The sequence below is a fragment of the Eptesicus fuscus genome, chromosome 2, assembly GCF_027574615.1.
Source record: "Eptesicus fuscus isolate TK198812 chromosome 2, DD_ASM_mEF_20220401, whole genome shotgun sequence".
Classification (NCBI taxonomy): domain Eukaryota; kingdom Metazoa; phylum Chordata; class Mammalia; order Chiroptera; family Vespertilionidae; genus Eptesicus; species Eptesicus fuscus.
The window spans coordinates 83,488,617-83,512,223 of record NC_072474.1 but is presented as its reverse complement, the minus strand read 5'-3'; the positions used below and the strand labels follow the sequence as shown (position 1 = coordinate 83,512,223).

The 23,607-nt window shown below is 44.0% G+C and overlaps 1 protein-coding gene and 1 pseudogene across 1 annotated transcript in view; both read right to left on the bottom strand.

Moving 5' to 3' along the window:
- Positions 1 to 23,404, bottom strand: part of PPAT (phosphoribosyl pyrophosphate amidotransferase) — a 30,655-nt gene extending 7,251 nt beyond the window's left edge. The window contains exons 1-7 of the mRNA XM_054728875.1: positions 23,161 to 23,404; positions 7,373 to 7,439; positions 6,343 to 6,549; positions 3,428 to 3,540; positions 3,161 to 3,306; positions 1,061 to 1,133; positions 111 to 262 (exon numbers count right to left, since the gene is read on the bottom strand). Of these exons, the coding sequence (XP_054584850.1) occupies positions 111 to 262; positions 1,061 to 1,133; positions 3,161 to 3,306; positions 3,428 to 3,540; positions 6,343 to 6,549; positions 7,373 to 7,439; positions 23,161 to 23,288 (886 nt within the window). The 5' untranslated portion in view covers positions 23,289 to 23,404. The remainder of the gene's footprint in view (positions 1 to 110; positions 263 to 1,060; positions 1,134 to 3,160; positions 3,307 to 3,427; positions 3,541 to 6,342; positions 6,550 to 7,372; positions 7,440 to 23,160) is intronic.
- Positions 13,295 to 14,568, bottom strand: LOC103285000 (beta-1,4-galactosyltransferase 2-like; annotated as a pseudogene).
- Positions 23,405 to 23,607: the final 203 nt, after the last annotated feature.

The following is a 23,607-nucleotide window of genomic DNA, read 5'->3' as shown; positions in this document are numbered from 1 at the left end:
GTGCCATATCCTCAACATACAACTATGTGCCTTCAAAGAGCCAAATACGTGTATGCCTTTGTGCAATGAGATAAATACCAGATTTACATTGAAAAAGGTATTTTACTTACCCTCAAATATGCTATCTGGTCTTGCAAAATAAACATATTCGAAGATACAAAAAGCCATTGGGTTTCCTTCAGACCTTGATATAATATCAAGAGTTTGGACATTGTCCCTGGATATTTCCACAATTTCTCCAGGCAAGATTTCACGGTAATATCTTAGAAAATAGTGTTAAAGAAAGAAGACTTTAAATAAACTAGTCCTTAAGGCTAATCATAACATATGTAGTCTCTTCCTTTATAATGGAAAAATAATTCTATTTAATATAAAGTCTAGAGATGGCTAAAAAAACAACAACAAAAAAAACCCCACAATATTTCTCCAGCAGTAATATCTGTAAATCTGTTACCCCTAAATTCTAACTTAGAATTAAAAAAGAGAAAAGGCCATAAGTTTTATTGATTTTTGAAAGAATAAAGGCTAAAAAAATACTTTTATCCTGGCTTAAATTTTCTGATCATAATTATTCCTTGTTGAGGAGAATTCTTCCTTTCTAAAATAAGTCTCATGGCGTTTTGAAAGCAGGATTGTAGCCGAAACTGGTTTGGCTCAGTGGATAGAGGATCGGCCTTTGGACTGAAAGGTCCCAGGTTCGATTCCGGTCAAGGGCATGTACCTTGGTTGCGGGCACATCCCCAGTAGGGGGTGTGCAAAGGCAGCTGATCGATGTTTCTCTATCATCGATGTTTCTAACTCTCTATCCCTCTCCCTTCCTCTCTGTAAAAATTCAATAAAATATATTAAAAAAAAAAAAAAAAAGAAAGCAGGATTGTAGTTTCAGAATTACAAAGTATTACTGGGACATTAAAGTTAAAGTCAATGTAACTGCGGAGAACTATGCACGAAAACCCCTGCATTTATATGTTATAGGTGACATCAAAAAGAAAACTTATGTGAAATTAAAAATTGTTGTTGATGTGGGAAAACCCAACATACTAAGTAAGATAAAACTTACCTTGCACCAATAGATAAAAAACTACAAGATTCTGAAGACACCACCCATCCTTCTGATTCTAACAATTTTTTCTCTGTAAATCACAAGATAATCAATTCAGTTAATGGACTTAAGAAACGTTAAAAGAGGCTACCTATTTCAAGACAATTAAACACCAAGTAGATAAATAATTTAAAAAATCCATAGAATATCCATTTATATGACTTTAAGAACACATGGGGGGGGGCAATGGTAAGATACGTACACATATAATCCTATATAATAATAGACAAATATGCAAATTGACCACACCTCCGACACACCCAGAAGCCATGCCCACAAGCCACGCCCACCATCCAATCAGAGCGAGTATGCAAATTAACCCAAACCAAGATGGCTACGGCCACAGAGAGCAAGGTTCCCTAGGTAACAGAGGAAGCCAAGCTTTCTGCCAGCCGTTGCAGGCCTAAGCCTCCACTCAAGCTACAAAGTTTCAATTATAGAAGGTAAACAAATTCAAACAAATGGCAGCAGAATGGAGCTTGAGAGAGCAGGCCAGGGTTGCCGCTGGCAACAGGGGAAGCAAAGCTTTCTGCACACCCTGGCCGGGCCCACCTGCTTAAGGCAACAAAGTTTCAATTATAATCCCAACACAAATGGCTTCGGGCCTCAGAGGGAGCCCCAGGCTTGGCTCTGCTCCAGGCTACAAAGTTTCAGTTGTAGAAGGAAAATAAATTCCAGATACCAGGGTCTCCGCTTGCGTCCCAGGGGGCGTGGCCCACCTGCAAACCACCACAGGCCCCTCGCTCAGGCCGCCCCATGCCCCAAGGGAACCCCACCTTGATCAGGGACACCCTTCAGGGCAAACCAGCTGGCCCCCACCCCTGTACCAGGCCTCTATCCTATCTAATAAAAGAGTACTATGCAGATTGATCATCACTGCAACACACAATATAGCTGCCCCCATGTGGTCAAAGATCCTGCCCCCATGTGGACACAAGATGGCCACCACAAGATGGCCAGCAGGAGAGGGCAGTTGGGAGGCACCCGGCTTGCAAGGGAGGGCAGTTGAGAGGGATCAGGCCTGCAAGGAAGGGCAGTTGGAGGTGATCAACCCTGCAGGAGAGGGCAGTTATAGGTGACCAGGCAAGCAGAGGAGGGAAGTTGGGGGCAAACAGGCTGGCATGGGAGTGATTAGGGGATGATCAGGCTGGCAGGCAGAAGCGGTAAGGGGCAATCAGGAAGGCAGGCAGGCAAGCAGTTGGGAGCCAGCAGTCCTGGATTGTGAGAGGGATGTCCGACTTCCCGTTTAGGCCCGATCCCAAGGATCGGGCCTAAACGGGCAGTCGGACATCCCTTGAGGGGTCCGAGATTGGAGAGGGTACAGGCTGGGCTAAGGGACAACCCCCCTCCGTGCACGAATTTCGTGCACCGGGCCTCTAGTACCTTAATAAAAAAAAAAGAAAAGAGAAAGAAAAAAAAGAACACATGGGTCTTCATTTGACTAGAACTAAAGATAAAATTTAATGATCCCAAGCCCTGGCCCTGTGGCTCAGTTGGTTGGAGCGTCGTCCCGTACACAGGTTGCAGGTTCGATTCCCAGTCAGGGCATACGTAGGTTGTGGGTTCAATCCAGTCGGGGTGCATGCAGGAGGCAATTTGATTGATGCTTTCCTCTCACATTGACGTCGATGTCTGTCTGTCTCTCTCTCCCCCTTTCTCTCTCCCTCTCTCCTTTCCCCTCTCTCAATATATAAATCAATAAATATATCCTCATGGGAGGATTTTTAAAAACATTAATGATCCCAAGATTCCTCCAAACATTATGATTTCATGGCTCAAACAAGACATCTGATAACAAAATCACTGAAATCATACTACACAAATGAAAAAGTTGGGTAAAGGATATGAATAGGCAATTCAGACAGTTACAAATAGGAATGTCCCTTAAATATTAAAAAGTGGCTCATCCTCAGAAATACTCAAGAAAATGCACTTTAAAAATAATTATCATTTTTTTCTTTTTCACCTACTCCTCACTCATAAGCTTCTTATATATCTAATGATTTCAAGGTGTACCAACAGAACAATGAAATTATATTCCTTCTGGAAGTTCATTACCTTTATTTTTCATATCAGATACAGGAATAAGTCGACCAATGCAGAGAGGGCGATTTCCATAAGGATCTCGTACTGCATAAATAACATCTCTATGCATTATAAGTAGGGAGTATGCTGTGGGCGCTTCCTTCATTAAGTTTTTAATCCTAGAATTAATGAAATAATTTCATTTATAAAAACATGCTAGGCAAAAAAAAAACAACAACCAAAAAAACATGCTAGGCAAAGCTTTCATTATCAGAGCAGCAAGCTTAAATTTACAGTTACCTTGCTACCCAGTCTGGAGTATCGTCTTGTTCTTGAGGAGGGGTATATGCCAGTAACTGGGTAATCATTTCACTATCAGAACTTGTTGACAGACCAATACCATGGCGCAAAAGCTATTTAGAAGGCAGAAAAGAGCAATCATTAGAGAGGAAGCTCGACTGCAGCCCTCAGCCATAGCCCACCATAATAGGAAGAGATACGGCACTGTGTGGATGATCTGTTATGAAAGTCCTGCCTTCTACTAATGGTATGTGTATATGATAATAGAGAACAATTGCTGGATGTAACTGGAAGTCTCTGAAGGTTTTCAAGCAGAAAAAAAATGCTTTAGGAAGTGTATATAAAAGCTTTTGAATGCTAAGTTTGAAGGAATATAGAGCTACAAAATGGGCTGGGAAGGCATAGGATTTGGGAATGTGGTACTAACTTTCTCAGCCCCTGACACTCCTGACAAATAGGACACATTCCCATAAGAGTGGCACACTATAGCAGGGACTCTCAAGCCAGGTTTATTGGCTCACTGATTATCACGGATAGAGTAGAAGAAAAGAATCAACTGTACTGAACAATTACATGTAGAAGATGTAATAAAAATTGGTTGAGTTCACTCTATGATGATCACGATATTCTGAGAAAGACTGACCAGGACAAGGACATCACCAATGTAATGCAAAGGCTGAGTTTATACAAATACTACAGAACGTTTACGTTTTTAGCAGCTCAATGTGCAGAGATGAAGCCCAGCATCTGGGATGCAGGATTTTAGGGTTATGTCTAGCAATAATGACCTAAGTATAGAATTGAACTGTTAGTGTTCACCTCCAAGTGGTGAATTTTTAATTAAATATTTATACTTTCCTGATTTTCTGAAAACATTTTAAAATTTGGGAACACAAAAGCATACATATTTTTACATGAAATGCCAGAGCCTGAGAAGAGGGCAGGAAGGACAACGCTCTGGGGAATAACTTAAGCTAAAATCAAAAATAGTAGGGCAGGTGGTACAGAAACGTGGGTTCTATATATTTTCCACTCACAATTCACCATCATTCAGTTGCTGTAACTATTTATCCCATATGAATGCCTAATTCTAAGGAGATAGTGGAGTGTGTATAAGTGTGTGTATATGCATGTGTGTGTGTGTAACCTATTATTAAATATCCCTTGAGGTTATTTCTGGTACTAGAGGCCCAGTGCATGAAATTCATGCACCGGGGGTGGGGGGGGGGTCTCCCCTCAGCCCAGCCTGCACCCTCTCCAATCCGGGACCCTTCAGGGGGACATCCCTCTCACAATTGGAACCACTGGCTCCTAACTGCTCACCTGCCTGCCTGCCTGCCTGCCTGCCTGCCTGATTGTCCCTAACTGCCTCTGCCTGACGGCCTGGTCGCACCCAACTGCCCCCCGGCCACTGACATGGTCGCCCCCAACTGCCCCCCTCACCAGCCTGGTCGCCCCTTACTGATCCCCTTCCAGCCTGGTCATCCCCAACTGCCCCCCTGCCGGCCTGGTCACCCCCAAATACCCCCTTCTGCCGACCTGGTTGCCCCTAACTGCCCCCGTCGGTTTGGTCGCCCCACACAGCCTGCTATTGTTTGGTTGTCCCTCACTAACTCCCCTGCCGACCTGGTCACCCCACACAGCCTGCTGTTTGGTCATTACTGTGATGGCGTCCTGGACAATTTGCATATTCCTCTATTATTAGTATAGACTAGAGGCCCAGTGCATGAAAATTCATACACTGGAGGAGAGGGGGTCTCTTAGCCCATCCTGCCCCCTCTCATAGTCTGGGAGCCCTCAGGGGCAGGAGGCAACCTGGCGGTCAGGGGAAGGTGATGCCCCCATCACACCTCTGCTGCTGCCACTGCCGTTAGCGCAAGCCTTGGCCGGCCCTGGTTACCTGAGCCTCGGGTGGCCCTGGGCAGCCGGGCAGCCACCATCTGAGGCTTGCCTGCTCCTCGGGCCAGCCCTGGGCGGTTGAGGGGCTGAGGGGACTGAGGGACTCTGGAGGCAGGCACGCGGCAAAGCGGTGGAGCTGAGGGGACTGGGCACCACCATCTTGTGGCTGTGGGTGCTGCCATCTTTGAGGGTGTGGCAGTCAATTAGCATATCCCCTCCTTATTGGCTGTGGGCACCGCCATCTTTGAGGGCATGGCAACAATTAGCATATTCCCTCCTTATTGGCTGTGGGAGCTGCCATCTTTGTGATGGCGTGAGGGTCAATTAGCGTATTCTCTCTTTATTAGATAAGATCACCAAATCAAGATTATTGGAATCTAATGAACTAAAGAAATTAATTAATGAATGGCAAGGATGGATGAATATGAAACTACCAGGAATATAAAAATACCAGGTACTTTTAGAAAAGGGGGGAGAGGAAATGATGAATGAATAGGCACAATTAAAACAAAAAGCTTCAAAAACTGCCATAAGAACAAAACAAACACACACAAAAAAGAACAAAACAATATCATTCTTTGCACTTTTCTCAGGCTGTTTCCTATAATTGTTTCCAAATCTCTTTTTGTTATATTTATCATATGAAAGTTTATATTCCATTTTCTTCCTATGCTTTTAACACAGGGACAAAGCTAAAGGGATAGTAAGAGTCCATAAACCCTAATTTCTCTGTGCTTCTGATACCAGCTATAAATCAAATTTTCCAAATCTCTAAAGCAGTACATCAGAATCTCCTGAGGAGCTTTTAAATGCAGGCTCATCACCCCCACCCCAGGCTCTGGGGTGATATCTTGGAATCTGTAATTATAGCAAGTACTCCAGGTAATTCTGATAGGTGTTCTTTGCAGTTAGGTAATGGGTGGCAACAATTAGAAAACACTCTTTACCAAGATCCTTAATAACTTCTTTTTATTAATTTACCCCAATCATGAAAAAGCGTTTTTTAAAAAACGTACCTTTTTCCTTAATCGAGCAGCATTGACCAATTCGCCATTATGTGCCACAGCTATTTTCCCATGAAGTGTTTCAACAACAAAGGGCTGACAGTTTTCTAATTCAGCGTTTCCAGTAGTGGCATACCTCGTATGTCCAATTCCAAGATTTGAAGGATATAATTTCTTCAAATTGTCTTCCGTAAAGACATGATTTATAAGACCCATTCCCTTGCAAAGTCAAAGTAAAAGCTCATCTTAGAAAAAAACACAAAAACAAACTATTGGGCTAGTGAGTAGAGGCTTTAATAAGCCTCTCCCAAATTAGACAATGCAGTTCACTTAATTTTTCTGTGCTATGGAATTCTAATCTTAAAAATACACTAATCCTGTGGTCGGCAAACTGCAGCTCGCGAGCCACATGCGGCTCTTTGGCCCCTTGAGTGTGGCTCTTCCACAAAATACCATGGCCTGGGCGAGTCTATTTTGAAGAAGTGGCGTTAGAAGAAGTTTAAGTTTAAAAAATTTGGCTCTCAAAAGAAATTTCAATCTTTGTACTGTTGATATTTGGCTCTGTTGACTAATGAGTTTGCCGACCACTGGACTAACCTAATTATAAGAACTGTGAAGCACTAAAACTTTTTTTTGAGGTGGAATTCATATAATAAACTAACCACTGTAAAGAAAACCATTCAGTGGCATTTAATACATTCACAATGTTGAAATGCTTGTTTTACGAGATACTTTTTGTTGAAACATTGAAGGACAGGTGTTTTAAGTAATAAAAGGTGTCAAATATAATAAACTAAATTATTTGCATTTTAAAAATTCAAAGCATCTTAAAGTATTTAAATATATGACCTGTTTGTGTCAGTCTAGCAAACTATCACTGGCAAAGAAATGCATCCTAAGTTGACAAGTAGAAATGGTTGATATAAAGAATAACCTCTATGTGCAAATTTTTTATTCAAATTTCCTTCTCCCACCCCCATATACTAGTTAACATCTAGCTACTGTTATCTTTATAATCAGCTTTTTTAATGTTTAAATATACCTTGTGTGTTCTGTAAGTTGGTACTGAATTCCCATCACTGGTGACAATACCAGCACTCTCCTGACCCCTGTGAATATAAAAAAGTATCAACTTAAATTTGCCCCATTGATAAGGTTAATAAACTTTATGAAACATCCTTTTCCCAAAAGAATTGATGAAGTCAGTCTGACAACACATTAAATTAAATGCTACTAGTACTGCCCGGCTGGCATGGCTCAGTTTGACCCATGAACCAGGAGGTCACTGTTCGATTCCCAGTCAGGGCACATGCCCAGGTTTTGAGCTCGATCCCCCAGTATTGGATGAGCAGAAGGCACGGGATCAATGGTTCTCTCTCACCATTGATGTTTCTTATCTCTCTCCTCCCTTCCTCTCTGAAATGAATAAAAATATATTTTTTCAAACTGCTACCAGTACTAATGTCACTTCTATACATGACAATGACGACGATGATTATCAGTAACATGATATGTCTGACTTCTAACATGCCAGGCACTGTCCTAAGCATTTATATGAATGACCTCTCAGTGGTCGGCAAACTGCAGCTCGAGAGTCACATGCAGCTCGCGAGCCGCGGTTTGCCACACTGTTGACTAATGAGTTTGCAGACCACTGACCTAGACTCTCGATTCCAATAATTACAGGCTGTTGTTGTTCCTTGTGATTAAGCCCCTATCCCAGTGGTTGGCAAACTCATTAGTCAACAGAGCGGCAAACCGCGGCTCGCGAGCCGCATGTGGCTTGCGAGCCGCAGTTTGCCGACCACTGACCTAACTTATTAGGCTTCCACAGTAATACTACGAAGTAGGTACTGTGATTCCCATTCCCATTTTACAGACGAGGACACTAAAGAAACAGGAGTTAAATAACGTGCCCAATGCACAAAGAAAGCGGTGGCACAGCCAGGAGCAGAACACAGCCAGTCCAACTGCAGTGCTTGTGCTTCTAACCTCTGTCCTGCGTGACCTCTAAATAAGGTTGAGTGTAGATGTATATATAGATATAATTTAAAATCTCCAAATAACATAGCAAGTAAAATGCTTAGTTGTGGTACTGGGATTATAACAAAACTTATTAATTTTGATTTTGCTTTCCTGCACTTTCCAAATCTTCTCTAACAAATAACACTTTTGTTATTAGAAAAAAATAAATGTTTTTTTAAAACCCTACACTTATCAGGCAATCTGTGTCTCATTTCCTGCATTAGTATTTTTGGGTGATGATACATAAAAGCCAAAACCTAGCCCTGGCCGGTTTGGCTCAGTGGATAGAGCGTCGGCCTGTGGACTCAAGGGTCTCAGGTTCGATTCCAGTCAAGGGCATGTACCTTGGTTGCGGGCACATCCCCAGTAGAGAGTGTGCAGGCGGCAGCTGATCAATGTTTCTCTCTCATCAATGTTTCTAACTCTCTCTCCCTCTCCCTTCCTCTCTGTGAAAAACCAATAATATATATATGTGTATATATATGTATATATATATATATATACATATATACACACATATATATATTTATATATTTATTAATAAATAAAAAAGCCAAAGCCTAGCCCAGAGGTAGGGTATCACATGGTAGACATCCGGGGCCCGGGCCACATATGGACCAGGAAATTATGTGGTCTGGCCCTGCCATGGCATTAGGGGTGAGTTAATTAAATGTCTGACCAAATATAGCACTCTAATTTTTAAGTTGATAATTTTGTATGGCCCAAGAATGATATTATAAATATCCAAATGGCCCCTGGCATAAAAAAGGCTCCCCACCCCCCGGTAGAGGATCTGTACCACTTTGGAGTACAAACTTAAAATGGTAAAATAAAGCTTATAGCCCGGCTGGTGTGGCTCAGTGTGTGAGTGTCAAACTATGAACCAGGAGGTCACCATTTGATTCCCCGTCAGGGTACATGCCCAGGTTGAAGGCTCAATCCCCAGGGGGAGGGGGCGTGCAGGGGACAGCGGATCAATGATTCTCATCACTGATGTTTCTATTTCTCTCTCTTCCTCTCCCTCTCTGAAATCAATAAAAACATATTTTAAAAAATGTTTTTTAAATAAAGCTTGTAATTGCTCAACAATTTTTAATGATTCTCAACAAGAGCTCTACGTACTGATGTTTAACAAAAATTTTTTCTAGAGAATATATATGAGTGTAGAAATACAAAAAAAAAAAGAAATACAAATTATTTATGCATACATTAATAATACATTAATTTATTTGGTAAAAATAATCTTTTTCACAATTACATACTGTAGTTGTTTAGGCATTTTAATAACAAAAACTACATTAAGTGTGCTTGCAAAGTAAAAAAAAAAATCAAAAAAAATTAAAATTGAAACTATTTTACTAAATTATCAATGCATTAAATAAATACTATGCTGAAAAATAGATATGCATAAGATTATATATCCTAACATACTGAATAATTTGTGACTTCGGATTTCTTTCTTTAGTGGTCTTTAAGTTAATGATGCTAAAAGGCTAAGAGATTCATATCAGAAGAAAAATAATTAAGCTTAGCCATAAACCTTAGGGCAGAAAGAACCTCTGCCAACCACTCCCAGAATAATTTTTTAAAAATCAATAAGCAGTTAGTGAACCAGATTAAATTATGTAAGAAAATAAATCTTTAAGTAAAATGTTTTGTGTGTTTTTTTTTTTAAATGGTTTCCTTCCCTTTTGTCTTAAGGGTAATTTTTCCCTAACAGCTGAAATGAATGTTTGGAATCATTTAGGTCCTGGAGTCTTTTATTACAAAGCCTGTTTAATGCAGTTTCTTAAGTTACTCCCCTCAGGCAGTTTGAACCAGTTAAACTAGAATCTAGATCATTTCAGCTCTTTGGAGCTTATTGACAAAGGAGTTTCCTGGTTACCTTGGAAACAAAACCATGGCTAGAAATAGTGTCATTTCCAGGTCACTTTCAACATGGAGAGAGGAGCAGGAAAGCACTGGACTGAGGAAGAGGTTAAAGCTTTGCTAAGTGTCTGGGCAGAAAAAAATATACAAAAACAATTTTATGGAACGTTTACTTCTAAATATTGCTAAAAGGCTGCGAGCCCTGGGGAGTATACAGAGATTGGCAACACTGCCGGGCAAAAAATCTCAAATATGAATACAGAACAGTTAAATCTGCTCACAACTCTGGAGACAGTTCTAAAACTATGGAATTATTCCATGATTTGGATGCAACCCTGCAGTATGAACCTGCCATTCAATTAAAAGAGGAATGTAAATGGCAGGTGCCTGCCAACACTGAGCCAAAATACAGCCCCAGAGACCACTGAAGGTAAAAAGGAAAAAGTACCATTCTTTTAAAAAATATATATTTTTTCCCCCAAAATATATTTTATTGATTTTTTACAGAGAGGAAGGCAGAGAGATAGAGAGTTAGAAACATCGATGAGAGAGAAACATCGATCAACTGCCTCCTGCACACCCCCCACTGGGGATGTGCCAGCAACCAAGGTACATGCCCTTGACCGGAATCGAACCCGGGACCCTTCAGTCCGCAGACCGATGCTCTATCCACTGAGCCAAACCGGTTTCGGCAAAAAAAAAAAAATATTTTTTAATTGATTTCATAGAGGGAGAGAGAAACATCAATGATGCAAATCATTGATCAGCTGTCTCCTGCATGCCCCCTTCTGGGAAATTGAGCCCTCAGCCCAGGCATGTGACCTTGACTGGAATTGAACTCGGGACTCTTCAGGTCACATGCCTGGGCTGAGGGCTCAATTTCCCAGAAGGGGGCATGCAGGAGACAGCTGATCAATGATTTGCATCATTGATGTTTCTCTCTCCCAATATTTTTGCAGCCCAGCCAATATAATGGTATGTGAGAAACATTTTAATAAAAGTTTCCTAACTTAATTTTTACAATATCCTGTTATACATAATCCTATATAATAAAAGCGTAACATGCAAATCGACCGAAGAGCCAAACAGCGGAACAACCATCCAGGACCATGCTATGATACCCCCTGGCACCAGGCCAGCCAAGGCAAGTGTAATGTGATTGGTCAAGGGCCCAGCCATCGCCCCATGATTGCCTGCAGAGGGAGGCCCAGGCCATTGGCCAGCAGGGCGGTCAATCAGGAGGGGGGGGCCTCCAAAATCGCCCCAAAGAGGGAGGCCCAGGCCACCAAACCAAAGGCTGCGGCGGGTGGGCGGGGCCGCCCTCTACGAGGGAAGCTGGTGCCGGCAGCCGGGGAAGGAAGGCCTACTCTTGCACGGATTTCATGCATCGGCCTCTAGTTATTTATAACTAACTACAACGTCTGCTAATGAATGATTACTATAATCATGTTGTATTCATTTCCCTTACGTGCCTTACGTGCAGGCGCACCATTTCTCTCCACTGATACTAACAGCAAATATTTTAGCAGCCAATTGCCAGGTCATTAGTCCTGGACTTACTTGTTTGGTGTGCACAACAGGAAATATTTCGCTTTCGGAGAACAAGAAAAATAGGTTTATTTGTGTTACGCTTATTCATTTGTGCAGTTATTCAGTGTCTGATAAGTAAATGTTCAGGAAAAAATATTAATTTTTATTAAAATGTTCTATTATTTTAATGATTACTCATTTATTTCAGCCCTTTGTATTCTGCCATGTCTCTATTGAAATAAACCTACGTTTCTATGAAAAGTGAAGCTTTTGTTTTTTTGTGTGGCCCACATAAACTTAAACCTTGTTTATTTGGCCCGTGTTAGCCTTTGCGTTTAACATGCTTGCCACAGACCAACGCTGCGGGTTCTATCCCGTCAGGGCACATACAGAAAGTAACCAATGGGTGTGTGAATAGGTGGGACAATAAATCAACCTCTCTCTCTCTCTCAAACCAATCAATAAAAAAATAATTTTAAAACAGTTTTTAATGTCCCAAAGTATAGGAAAGTGCAGCTGCATAAAAGAATACTATCATAGCATTGTTATACTTCAGTGCAGCAATTTGCATCTGAGGGGAGCTTTCCCCAAATTACAAACATCTGACTGTAAACACCCTATACATACACTTGGTACTCTAGAATAAATCCAGGTACTATTTTCTGGACTAAGTACCATCAGTTTCTATTTTTATTTTTTATATTTTTGCTCCATTCACGTTTTTTACTAAAGCATCCACACAAGTTACTTGCAATATACAAACACAAGCTGGCCCTGGGGCTACTGCCTTTGCTCTGAGACAGAGAGATGGAAACCAGACTGACTGATCCAAGCCCTACCTGCCACCCATGCAAAGCCCAACCCCAAGATCCCAGGCAGTAACATAGCACCCCATCTGGTCCCCTCCTGGGGCTGCTCCTCAGCAGGGGGCCACGAGTTTGCCTCCTGCAATGTTGAATGAAAAAGGTTTCCGCTTGCCCTAGCTGGTTTAGCTCAGTGGATAGAGCCTCAGACTGTGGACTGAAGGGTCCTGGCTTCCATGCAGGTCAAGGGCACATGCCTAGGTTGCAAGCTTGATCCCCAGTAGGGGGCGTGCAAGAGGCAGCCAATCAATGATTCTCATCATTGATGTCTATCTCTCTCCCTCTCCCTTTCTCTCTGAAATCAATAAAAATATTAAAAGAAAGAAAGAAAAAGGTTTCCCCTCCCCTGGGAGCAAGGGGGATCCCCAGGTCTGCGAAGTCCCCCTGGAAGTGGCACTAACCCCCGGTCATACCTCCCATTCTTCCAGGCCCTAGGGGACTCAAGGGAGGGGAAACTGAGGCACGGAGAGGTACAGTGACCTAGCCCAGGCCACTCGGTGAGGCAGTGCAGGGGCTGACCCAATCCTGACAGCAAGGGGGTCTGGGCTGGGGAGGGAGGAGTAAGGAGGAATGGCCCCAGAGGGCCCCCACACTCGAGGGGCCTGTTCAGGATGGAAGCCCCTCCAAAGTAGGTTCTGAAATTTCCAGGTGTGGCTGGGAGGGCCTATTGAAGACCCTCAGAAGACAGAGCCCACAGTTTCAGTCCTGGGAGATCCCCCACAGAGCAGCCACCAGCCAGGCTGAAGGTCAGTCCTCTGGCCAGCAATCCTTGGCACAGAAGCCTTTGTGTGTCCTTTAGTGTCAGCCCGGGGGGTGGGGGTGGGGCATGAAGGGGGCCGTCCAATGTCCACTGTGATGTTGGTGAAGAGTGGTTGCCTGGACACCTCCAAGACCCGATACCGCACTGACCCGATGCCATCCCGCTTCCTGGTCAGCTTTGTATTTTGAATCTTGGTAAACCTCTGAGGGTTGGGCTTGTTATGCTTGCCCGGGTCGTGCTTGTGCTTGATCATGCGTAGCGGCCTATGCGGAAGTCTGGGCATGAGATCTTCATCCCAGTCAGGGAGATCCGGGATGTCGTCATCCTCACCACCCCAGCCCCAGTACTCATTGCAGAAGCCATTGATTCTCAGGAACTGGGCTTTGCTCAGGCCCCACACGCCTCCAAAGTATCCAGCGAAGGGCGGCCGGAAGCCGAACTTGTCCATGGCGATGGCGAGGTGGCGGGGCTGGCCGCCCCAGCAGTACAGGTTGCGGTCACCCATGGGGACCAGGTCCACGTTACTGAAGATGAAGCAGTCATAGGTGGCGTCCTCCTTCAGCGCCTCTAGGAAGCCCACGTTGAGCAGCTTGGCCCAGTTGAAGGCGTCCTCCCCACGCTGGTTGATCACGTAGGTGCCATAGTGCAGCCGCTGTCGCCTCAGGATGGGGTGCAGATCGTGGAGCCAGTAGGGTAGGTGGTGCTCCCGGTGTCGAAAGGGGATGATGACTGCCGCTGGCTGGGCTGGGCTGCAGTCGGGCGGTGTGCAGCGGCTACCCAGGAGCACACCTGGGTTCTCCCTCTGCACCCGCTCCAGTGGCATGGGTGAGGGGAACTCAATCAGCAGTTGGCCCACAAGACCAGGTGGCGAGTCAGGACAGGAGCGGTGGAGCCAGGCCGGATCCGGGGCAGGGGGGGGGGGAGGTGTCGCCTCAGGGAGTCCAGAGCTGGCGGCAGTGGCATTTGGCCAGGAGCAGTTGGCGCTGCTGCTGGCAGCTGGGTGAAGGACATGGGCAGGGCCTCGGGCACTGAAGTGGCTTTAGAAGGCCAGGTGCTGGGCATAGACTTCAAAGTAGAGGATGACGGCCATGAGAAAGTGCAGCAGGCAGAGAAGGAGCACACCTTGCAGACGCACTCCAGCGTCCCCACCAGCAGACTGCTCATCTCACAGGCTGCCTCCAGCCCGCCCAATGGGCCCAGGCATCGGCTGCCGGCCTGCTAATACCCTGTGACACGCGTGGACTCACATTCTACTGGGTCCTGGGCAGTGATCGCGGGGCCAGGTCTGGAATCTTGGGGCCTGGAGCTGGGGCCCGCCTGCGCCTCCCTCTCACCCGGTGCTAACAGGTGACGCTGCTCCAGCTGGGGCTGCAGGTGGCTCCGTTCCACATGGCCCGGCCTCGCCGCTTCCCAACACTGGGTCAGTGGCCCCCGTGGCCCCAGGACGCAGGGCGGGCCAGGCAGCCAGCAGACCCACAGACCCCAGGCCAGTGGACCCCAGTGCTGCCACCTTATACCACCAGTTTCTTAAAATGTTTATCACCTGTCTGCTGTAATGCCTGAATGTGAAAATTGCTAAAGCCACTTATCCTTCTCTCCTTTATAGTTCTGCAATAGGATAGATCTTATTTACAACTAAAGGCCCAGTCCACAGATTCAGGCACCGGTGGGGTCCCTCGGCCTGGCCTGCGGTGATCGGTCAAAACTGGCTCTCTGACATCCCCCAGGGGTCCAGGATTGCAAGAGGCCAGTTCGCGGGTGACGCACCCCGGAATCAGGCTCCCTCCTCTCTGGTTCCAGGTGCATCACCCAAAAACCATAGCTGCCAAGGCACTGCAGCTCGGCAGCTCCTGTGTTGAGCGTCTGCCCCCTGGTGGTCATTGTGCGTCATAGCTACTGGCTGGTTGGCTGATTGCTTAGCCTTTTATATATATACTAGAGGCCTGATGCATGAAATTTGTGCAAGAGTAGGCCTTCCTTCCCCCAGCTGCCAGCACCGGCTTCCCTCTGGCTGCCAGCAGGTACCCGAGACCCGGCTTCGTCTGGAAGATGGTCCAGAAGGACATCCGGTCTAATTAGCATATTATGCTTTTATTATTATAGATATTAGAGGCCCAGTACATAAAATTCATGCAGGAGGTTGGTGGTGGGGGTAGGGGCATGTCCCTCAGGCCAGCTGCACCCTCTCCAATCTGGGACCCCTCGGAGATGTCCGACAGCCAGTTTAGGCCCAAACCCGGGGATTGGGCCTAAACCAGCAGTTGGGCATCCCTCTCACAATCTGGGGCTGCTGGCTCCTAACCACTCGCCTGCTGCCTGCCTGCCCCTAACCGCTCCCCTGCCAGCCTAATTGACAACTAACTGCTCCCCTGCCGGCCTGATCGCCCCCAACTGCCCACCCAATCACCCCCAACTGCCCTCCCCTACAGGTCCAGTCGCCCCCAACTGCCCTCCCCAAGGGCATCATGTGATGCCACCTAGGCTTTTATTATATAGGACTAGAGGCCCGGTGTATGGATTCATGCACCAGTGGGGTCCCTCAGCCTGGCCTGTGCCCTCTCACAATCCAGGACCCCTCAGGGGATGTTGGGCTGCCGGTTTCAGCCCTTCAGGGATCAGGTCGAAACCAGCAGCCCAACATCCCTCGAGGGATGTAGCAGTGCGTGAAGCAGCAGGCGGCCGGAGAGCCTGAGCCGGGCGCCGCTCCCACTCATCCCCACCCTGCTGCGCCTGCTGCTGCTGCTGCCACTCAGCTCAGTAGCACTGCCACGGAGGCAGGAGAGGCTCGAGTCACCGCAGCTGCACCTGCCAGCACCAGCTGGGAGCCTGGCTTCTGGCTGAGCGGTGCTCCCACTGTGGGAGTGTACTGACCACCAGGGGGCAGCTCCTGTTTTGAGCATCTGCCCCCTGATGGTCAGTGCACATCATAACGACCGGTCATTCCGCTGTTGGGTCGATTGCCATATTAGTCTTTTATTATACTGGATAGATGAGGATCAAATGAGAAAACTAATGAAAGAGCTCTTTGTCAGGCATTAAAATGTAACAATGAAAGATGTTACCAAATTGAATCTAAAAGTGCTATCATACTCCCAAATAGAGCTTACAGTGTACTGCATTGTGATTTTTAAGGCAGAATACTTCTAAGATTTTGGAAGTAGTTAATCCTACATGGCTATTTAAAAGTTCGGTTGTAGAGGGTAATTGTTCTTTGTCTTCGAGGCTACAGTTTTGAATATATTTTATTGATTTTTTACAGCGAGGAAGAGAGAGGGATAGAGAGTCAGAAACATCGATGAGAGAGAAACATCGATCAGCTGCCTCTTGCACACCCCCAACTGGGGATGTGCCCGCAACCAAGGTACATGCCCTTGACAGAATCGAACCCGGGACCCTTCAGTCCACAGGCCGACGCTCTATCCACTGAGCCAAACCGGCTTCGGCGAGGCTACAGTTTTGATTATGGAACCCAGCCTTACTAGTTTTTAAGCACAATCTTCAGTTGCAAAATATCAGAATTTTGTAAATAAATTGCTCTTCTCTTTGTTTTCTAACAGAGGAAGATACCATAAATACTGCTTCAGAAGAGGTGAGCAGCCCAAAGCACCATAAAGTATCACTGGTTCAGGTACAGGATCTGAATCATTCCATTTTAAGTGTTATTTTGATATTTAAAATCTAATATATATCAGTTTAAGTACTTTATGTATATCTCTATTACATATATTGCCTCATTATACCTGAGCTGGTAGAGAGAATATGGTTGGGGAGGAAAGAAAATGTCTACTCCTACTTCTTAGTAAAAGAAATTAATAAACACTCAGACTCTCCATATTTATAAATATCCAGTGAAGATTACCTATTGATGAAAAGCAGCTAAATTATTCCCCCTAAAAATGTTGGGGACTAGTCTACCTTATACTTAAAGAGATGTTTTATATGAATATGAATGCATGAGAAAAACCTTGACCCTCATTTTGAAATTACTATAATTCTCATTACTTTATGTCAAGCCAAGTTGTTATAAATGAACTAGAGGCCCGGGGCACAAAATTTGTGCATTGGGGCAGGGTGTGGGTGTGGTGGTGTCGTCCCTCAGCTCAGCTTGCAACATCTCCAATCTGGGACCCCACAGGGATCGGGCCTAAACTGGCAGTGGGGCATCCCTCTCACAATCCAGGACTGTTGGCTCCCAATTGCTCACCTGCCTGCCTGCCTGGTTGCCCCTAACCGCTTCTGCCTGCCAGCCTGATCACCCCCTAACCACTCCCCTGCCAGCCTGATCGACACCTAACTGCTCCCATGCCGGCCCAATCGCCGAATGGCCTCCCTTGACAGCCGAGTCCCCCACAACTGCCCTTCCTCCCCTGCCAGCCATCTTGTGGTGGCCATCTTTGACCACATGGGGGCGGTTATCTTGTGCAAGGGTGTGAGGGTCAATTTGCATATTACCTCTTTATTATATAGGATGATATTCAAATATAAGATTTATCTATAAGGTTGAATAACTGTAAATCATGTTAAATAACTGTAAATCATGTAAATATGATTACCTATAAATCATATTCCTTTAGATTGAAGATGCTAAAAGTCATTTACAGATTATAACAGTAAACAACACAGAAGCTGGAAAATACTGGTGTGATAATGAGGTCAGAGCACTTACACACATATGGTATGATGAAAAAATTAAGCAAATGCTTGAAGGGGCCACAAGAAAAAAAAAATATTTGAGGAAATTGCCAGAAGACTAATGCAGTTTGAAATAGACAGAGATTGGAAACAATGTTGTACCAAACACAACAATTTAAAATATGAATATAGAGTTTTGTGAAAGAAAAATGGCAACCCTCAAAAATGATATTTTATGAAGAAGTTGACTGCATCCTAAGACAACCTCTCAGAACTGCTAGAGGGAAGCATGGTAACCTTCAAATTGATCTTTTTAAATAAAAAGTCTATCAACTTTCCTCTTTGTATTTTAACAAGGTCTTTAAAAATAAAATCCTAACACTATTGTAGGTTCAAATGATCCAAAAAGTATAAAATACATACCTAATTTAAGTGGAGTCAATTTCTTTCCAAATCTTGTACCAAAATATTTGTAATTCTTAAACTCATTATTTCTGTTCAATTGTTTAAATGTTCTTACTCTGGTGTACTTAAATGTTTGAAGACTATATAGTTCTTTTCTTTTATTCTTTTGCTTATTTTGAGAATTATTTGAAGGTCATGACAAAAAATGAGACTTTTCCAAATCAAGAGAAAAGCACACGAAGAGGGTAAGGGCCTCAGAAATGCCAAATTTTTCCACATTGAGAAAAAGTTGCCTTTTTCCTGATAACAGAGATGTTTAATACTGCTCTTGGCAAATTAGACTAAATACATTGTTTATGAACTGTGTGGGAGCAAAAACTGCTGAAAAATTATTTTCTTCATAGCTTATTAAGAGTGAAAGTAATAGTAAATGGAAGCTTTCCCATAGTTAGAAAATTCTGCATTATAAATTTATCATGAACCTTTAAATTAAACTTTACAGTGATTGCTATAAGAAAACTTGGATGTAAAAGGAAAAAAAAACCCTACAAACTAACCAATTCTGAATTTTGGTTTTCTCCAAAGGTAGTAATGGGTGTAACATTTTAGCAATTCTACAATTAAGCCAAACTAATTATATGAGGTGTAATTTAAAACTGACCCATTAAAGATATCAGGAAAGGCATATAAATTTGGTGTAACATATTCATTTCTAATGGTAATGAATGAGTTGGTTTTCAAAAAAATCACTTTCTAACAGCATTCCGGAACAAATTAAGCTCTAGATCTGAGGTTCCACTGTACTTCTAGATGAACCTATATGGATTTAACTATCCAGTACATAACTGTCCAGTTTTGATAATCCATTTCATTTTTTAAAAATATTTATTGATTTTCAGAGAGGAAGGGATAGATAGAAACATCAATGATGAGAGAATCATTTTTTAGCTGCCTCCTGCATGCCCCATCCTGGGGATCCAGCCCGAAACCAGGGCGTTTGCCCTGACTAGGAATCGAACCATGACCTCCTTCCTGGTCAATAGGTTGATGCTCAACCACTGAGCCACACCTGCTGGGCAATCCATTTCATTTTATATGAAATAAATAATATTATAACTTTCATTTATTCTCTTATCCTGAGACTAAATGTTTTAGGTCAGATTATGCAGACAAAAACAGAACCAAAATCAATGCAAAAGTGATAGAAATATCACCTTCTAGGTTTGTTTTAGGTAGATAATGTATAAAGGAGAAATTCCTTCATCAAAAAGGAAAACAGTCCTAGCCAGTTTGGTTCACTGGATAGAGCATCGGCCTGGGGACTGAAGGGTCCCAGGTTCGATTCCAGTCAAGGGCATGTACCTTGGTTGCAGGCACATCCCCAGTGTGAGGTGTGCAGGAGGCAGCTGATCGATGCTTCTCTCTCATCGATGTTCTAACTTTCTATCCCTCTCTGTAAAAAATCAATATAAGATATATTTTTTTAAAAAAAGAAAAACAATGAAATCTTGTTGCTGTTGTTTTAAAACTAACCATTGAGTGGAGGAGGGTGAAGAAGTAGGCAACAGACCATCACTTAATATTGTACAGTGTATATAACTAAACATTATATATTCATTATGCTATGATAACCTATCTAGGCTTGTAGCTTTGACATTCCTTAACTCAATGCCATATTAGTTCTTAATCTTTACCCCCCTACCTACCAGTTTAGAGTAACAAAAGATTTTTATCTTCCAGACCTAAGGGAAGATATCTTCCAATCCCTTAAATCAAGCATATCAAACTCAAAAGGCTAACATGGGCCAAATAAACAGGGTTTAAGTTTATGTGGGCCACAAAAAAAACCAAAAGCTTCAATTTTCATAGAAATGTAGGTTTATTTCAATAGAGACATGCTGAATACAAAGGGCTGAAATAAATGGGTAATTGTTAACATAAAATAATAGAACATTTTAATAAAAATTAATTTTTTCTTGAACATTAACTTACCAGACACTGAATAACTGCAAAAATTAATAAGCGTAATGAAAATAAACCTATTTTTCTTGTTCTCCGAAAGCGAAATAGTTCCTGTTGCACACGCCAATCAAGTCAGTCCAAGACTAATGACGTGGCAATCAACTGCTAAAATACTCGCTGCTAGTATTAGTGAGAGAAATAGTGCGCCTGCCGGTAAGGAGAGTAAAGGAAATGAATGTGACACCATTATAGTAATTATTCATTAGCGAATGTTGTCATTAGTTATTAATAATTATGTACAACAGGATACTGTAAAAATTAAGTTACGAAATTCTTATTAAAACATTTCTTACATATACCATTATATTGCTGGGCTGAAAAAATATTCGTGGTGGGGGCTGCATGCGGCTCCTAGGCCTCGAGATTGACATGCTTGCCCTAAATTCCCCTAGAGCAGGGGTGGGGAACCATTTGTCTGCCGAGGGCCATTTGGATATTTATAACATCATTCCCAGCCTTACAAAATTATCAACTTCAAAATTAGCCTGCTATATTTGGTCAAACACTTAATTAACTCACCCCTAATGCCTTGGCAGGGCCACACCAAATGATTTCTTGGGCCTAATCTGCCCTCAGGCTGGACATTCCCCGCCCCTGAACTAAAGGGTGAGTACTTTACTAATTTAAAATTTTGTCCCTGGGCGGTTTGGCTCAGTGGATAGAGCAGACTAAAAGGGTCCCTGGTTCGATTCTGGTCAAGGGCACATGCCCAGGTTTAGGGCTCTATCTCCAGTAGGGGGCGTGCAGGAGGCAGCCAATCAATGATTCTCTCATCATTGATGTTTCTATCTCTTTCTCTCTCTTCCTCTCTGAAATCAATAAAAAATAAATAAATAATAAAATAAGTGGTAAAACTTCCATTTAAAATAAATAAATAAATAAAATTTTGACTTGGCCCTAGCTGGTTCTGCTCAGTGGATAGAGCATGGGCCTCTGGACTGAAGGGTCCCAGGTTCCATTCTGGTCAAGAACACTTGTTCAGGTGGCAGCTCGAATCCCAGTAGGGAGCATGCAAGGGGCAGCGGATCAATGGTTCTCATCATTGATGTTCTATCTCTCTCTCCCTTCCTCTCTAAAATCAATAAAAATATATATTTTTTTAAAAAATAAAAGGACCTGTAGAAAAGTACATGTAACTAGGAATCAAGCTGTGATCATAAAAAAAAAAAAAATCAGCCCTTTCTCAACAGATAACATATTTAATGAAGAGATAATGGGGATTAGGATTAACTTTCTGGTTTATTTTGGCTAAAATGTAAATATTTTTTAAAAATTCAAGGTCAGTTCATATTAAAATGATCAAGCAACTCTTTAGATCCCTAGATTTTACACACCTCTTCCCATGACAGAATACCCAAAATAACTACTCCTAAGAATGTTACAAACTAATGAGGCTCTGGACTACCATACAGATTTTACTTTTGCCTTGGATTATATATATCTAATCCTCTCCATAAATGTATTTTAAAACAAGATCTTTATTAGTCAATCCACAATTGGCCAAGATTAGCGTCATTCAAGTTAAAATAGTCTTTTCAATTCATCCCAGATTCTAAGGGACTCTTAGTAAACAAGGAATGCAAGATGTGAAACTCAAAGTGAAATATGTGGGACCCCGAGAAGAGGTAGAAGTACCTCTAATTCACTAAGCTTGTTGAGGGAAAGCTAACCATTTGAAATGCCTTTATACATGTTGCACCCATACTGCTGACAAGTGTTATTGCCAAGATCCTTAAACTGTTCTAGAAGTTGTTGCGATGGCATTACCTTATGGAAAACTTTGGAACACTTTCAGTGATAATGCCAAACCTGGGTTTATGTTTCTTAACCCCACAGAATTTGGTTATATCAGCTAACAGGTCCGAGTGATAGTAAGATGTATAAAGATCATGGGAGCAAAATTACTAAACTCAAAGGGGTCTGCAAAATTACTAAACTCAAAGGGGTCTACCCATTTTTCAAGATCAATGTGTATCTTGTCACACAGGAACTACTCCACTCCCCCTTTGTTAGAGAAGGCAGTTCCTCCTCTTTGGCATCTTCTCACTACGGATCTTTTCATTCCTTATCTAAAACGTAATCTAATGAAAAAAGAGGAACAAAAAAAAAAAAAAAAAGAAAAACAAAATAAAACGTAATCTAATTAATCTTTTGTAGACGGACTATTCCCGGCAATTGGTTTATTTTCAGTTAGTTTATGTGAAATCGACATTCCTTCTGAACACCAACAAAGTCCTGTTTTCCCCGGGTTTGAGCTCCAGGATCCCCACGTTCCCATAGCTCTTGACACATTCAAATAAATCAACAACTGGCCCCAAAGCTCTGCCCTTGCAAACAAAAGCTTGCGGCGGCTGGAGGCTCCGCGCGAACACCTCCAGGTGCCTGCAGGTCCTGGACTAGCAGCCTCCCCACACTGACCTATCACAAGAGGCTCAGAGAAATTAAAACGGGCACACACCGGAGGGAGGCGAGAGATCCCGAAGATCATTCAGGGTTGGGGGTGGGGAGACAGGCTATCAGGTCCGGGGAGGCAAGGGAGCCCCCGCGAACGCCTCGGTAACCTCGTGGATGCCCCTGGCAGGTACTGGTTCAGGTAAGAGCGGTCCGGCATTCCGGACCTCGGGCGCCCCCAGCATCGCCCGCTCGGGCCGCAGAAAGCAGCCGGGACTGGTGGAGAAAGAAGCACGCGCCGCACCACCCTCAACCCTTCCCTGGGCAGCTCACCGGTGCTGCAGCCCCACGAGTCCCAGAGCGATCACATGCGGCACATCTAACTGCGTGGGCCACTCTCCTGAGCTGATGCACCCGAACACGCCACATTCCTCTCGGATCCCCGACTCCTCCAGCTCCATGTCGCCAGAGAACACACGTGGAGGGAGCCGCCGCCGCCGCCGGGTCTAAGCACCGAACAGCTGCCCGCTGGGCCCGTCCGCCACAGAAGCTCGCGCCGGCGACAGCCGCTTCCCAACCAGAGCCTCAACCCTCGCTACTGCGGCGGCGCGTGCTTTCCAAGAAAGGCCGGGAGCGAGACGAGCTTGCCCCCGCCCCCTTCCCCGACTCCTCCAGGCCCACCAATGAGCGAGGGCGGAGGGCGGGGCTCCGCGGCTGAGGGGCGGAGCCACGGGCTCGGGGGAGGTGGAGCTAGTTCTCCAAGGGAGCCCTGGCTGAAAG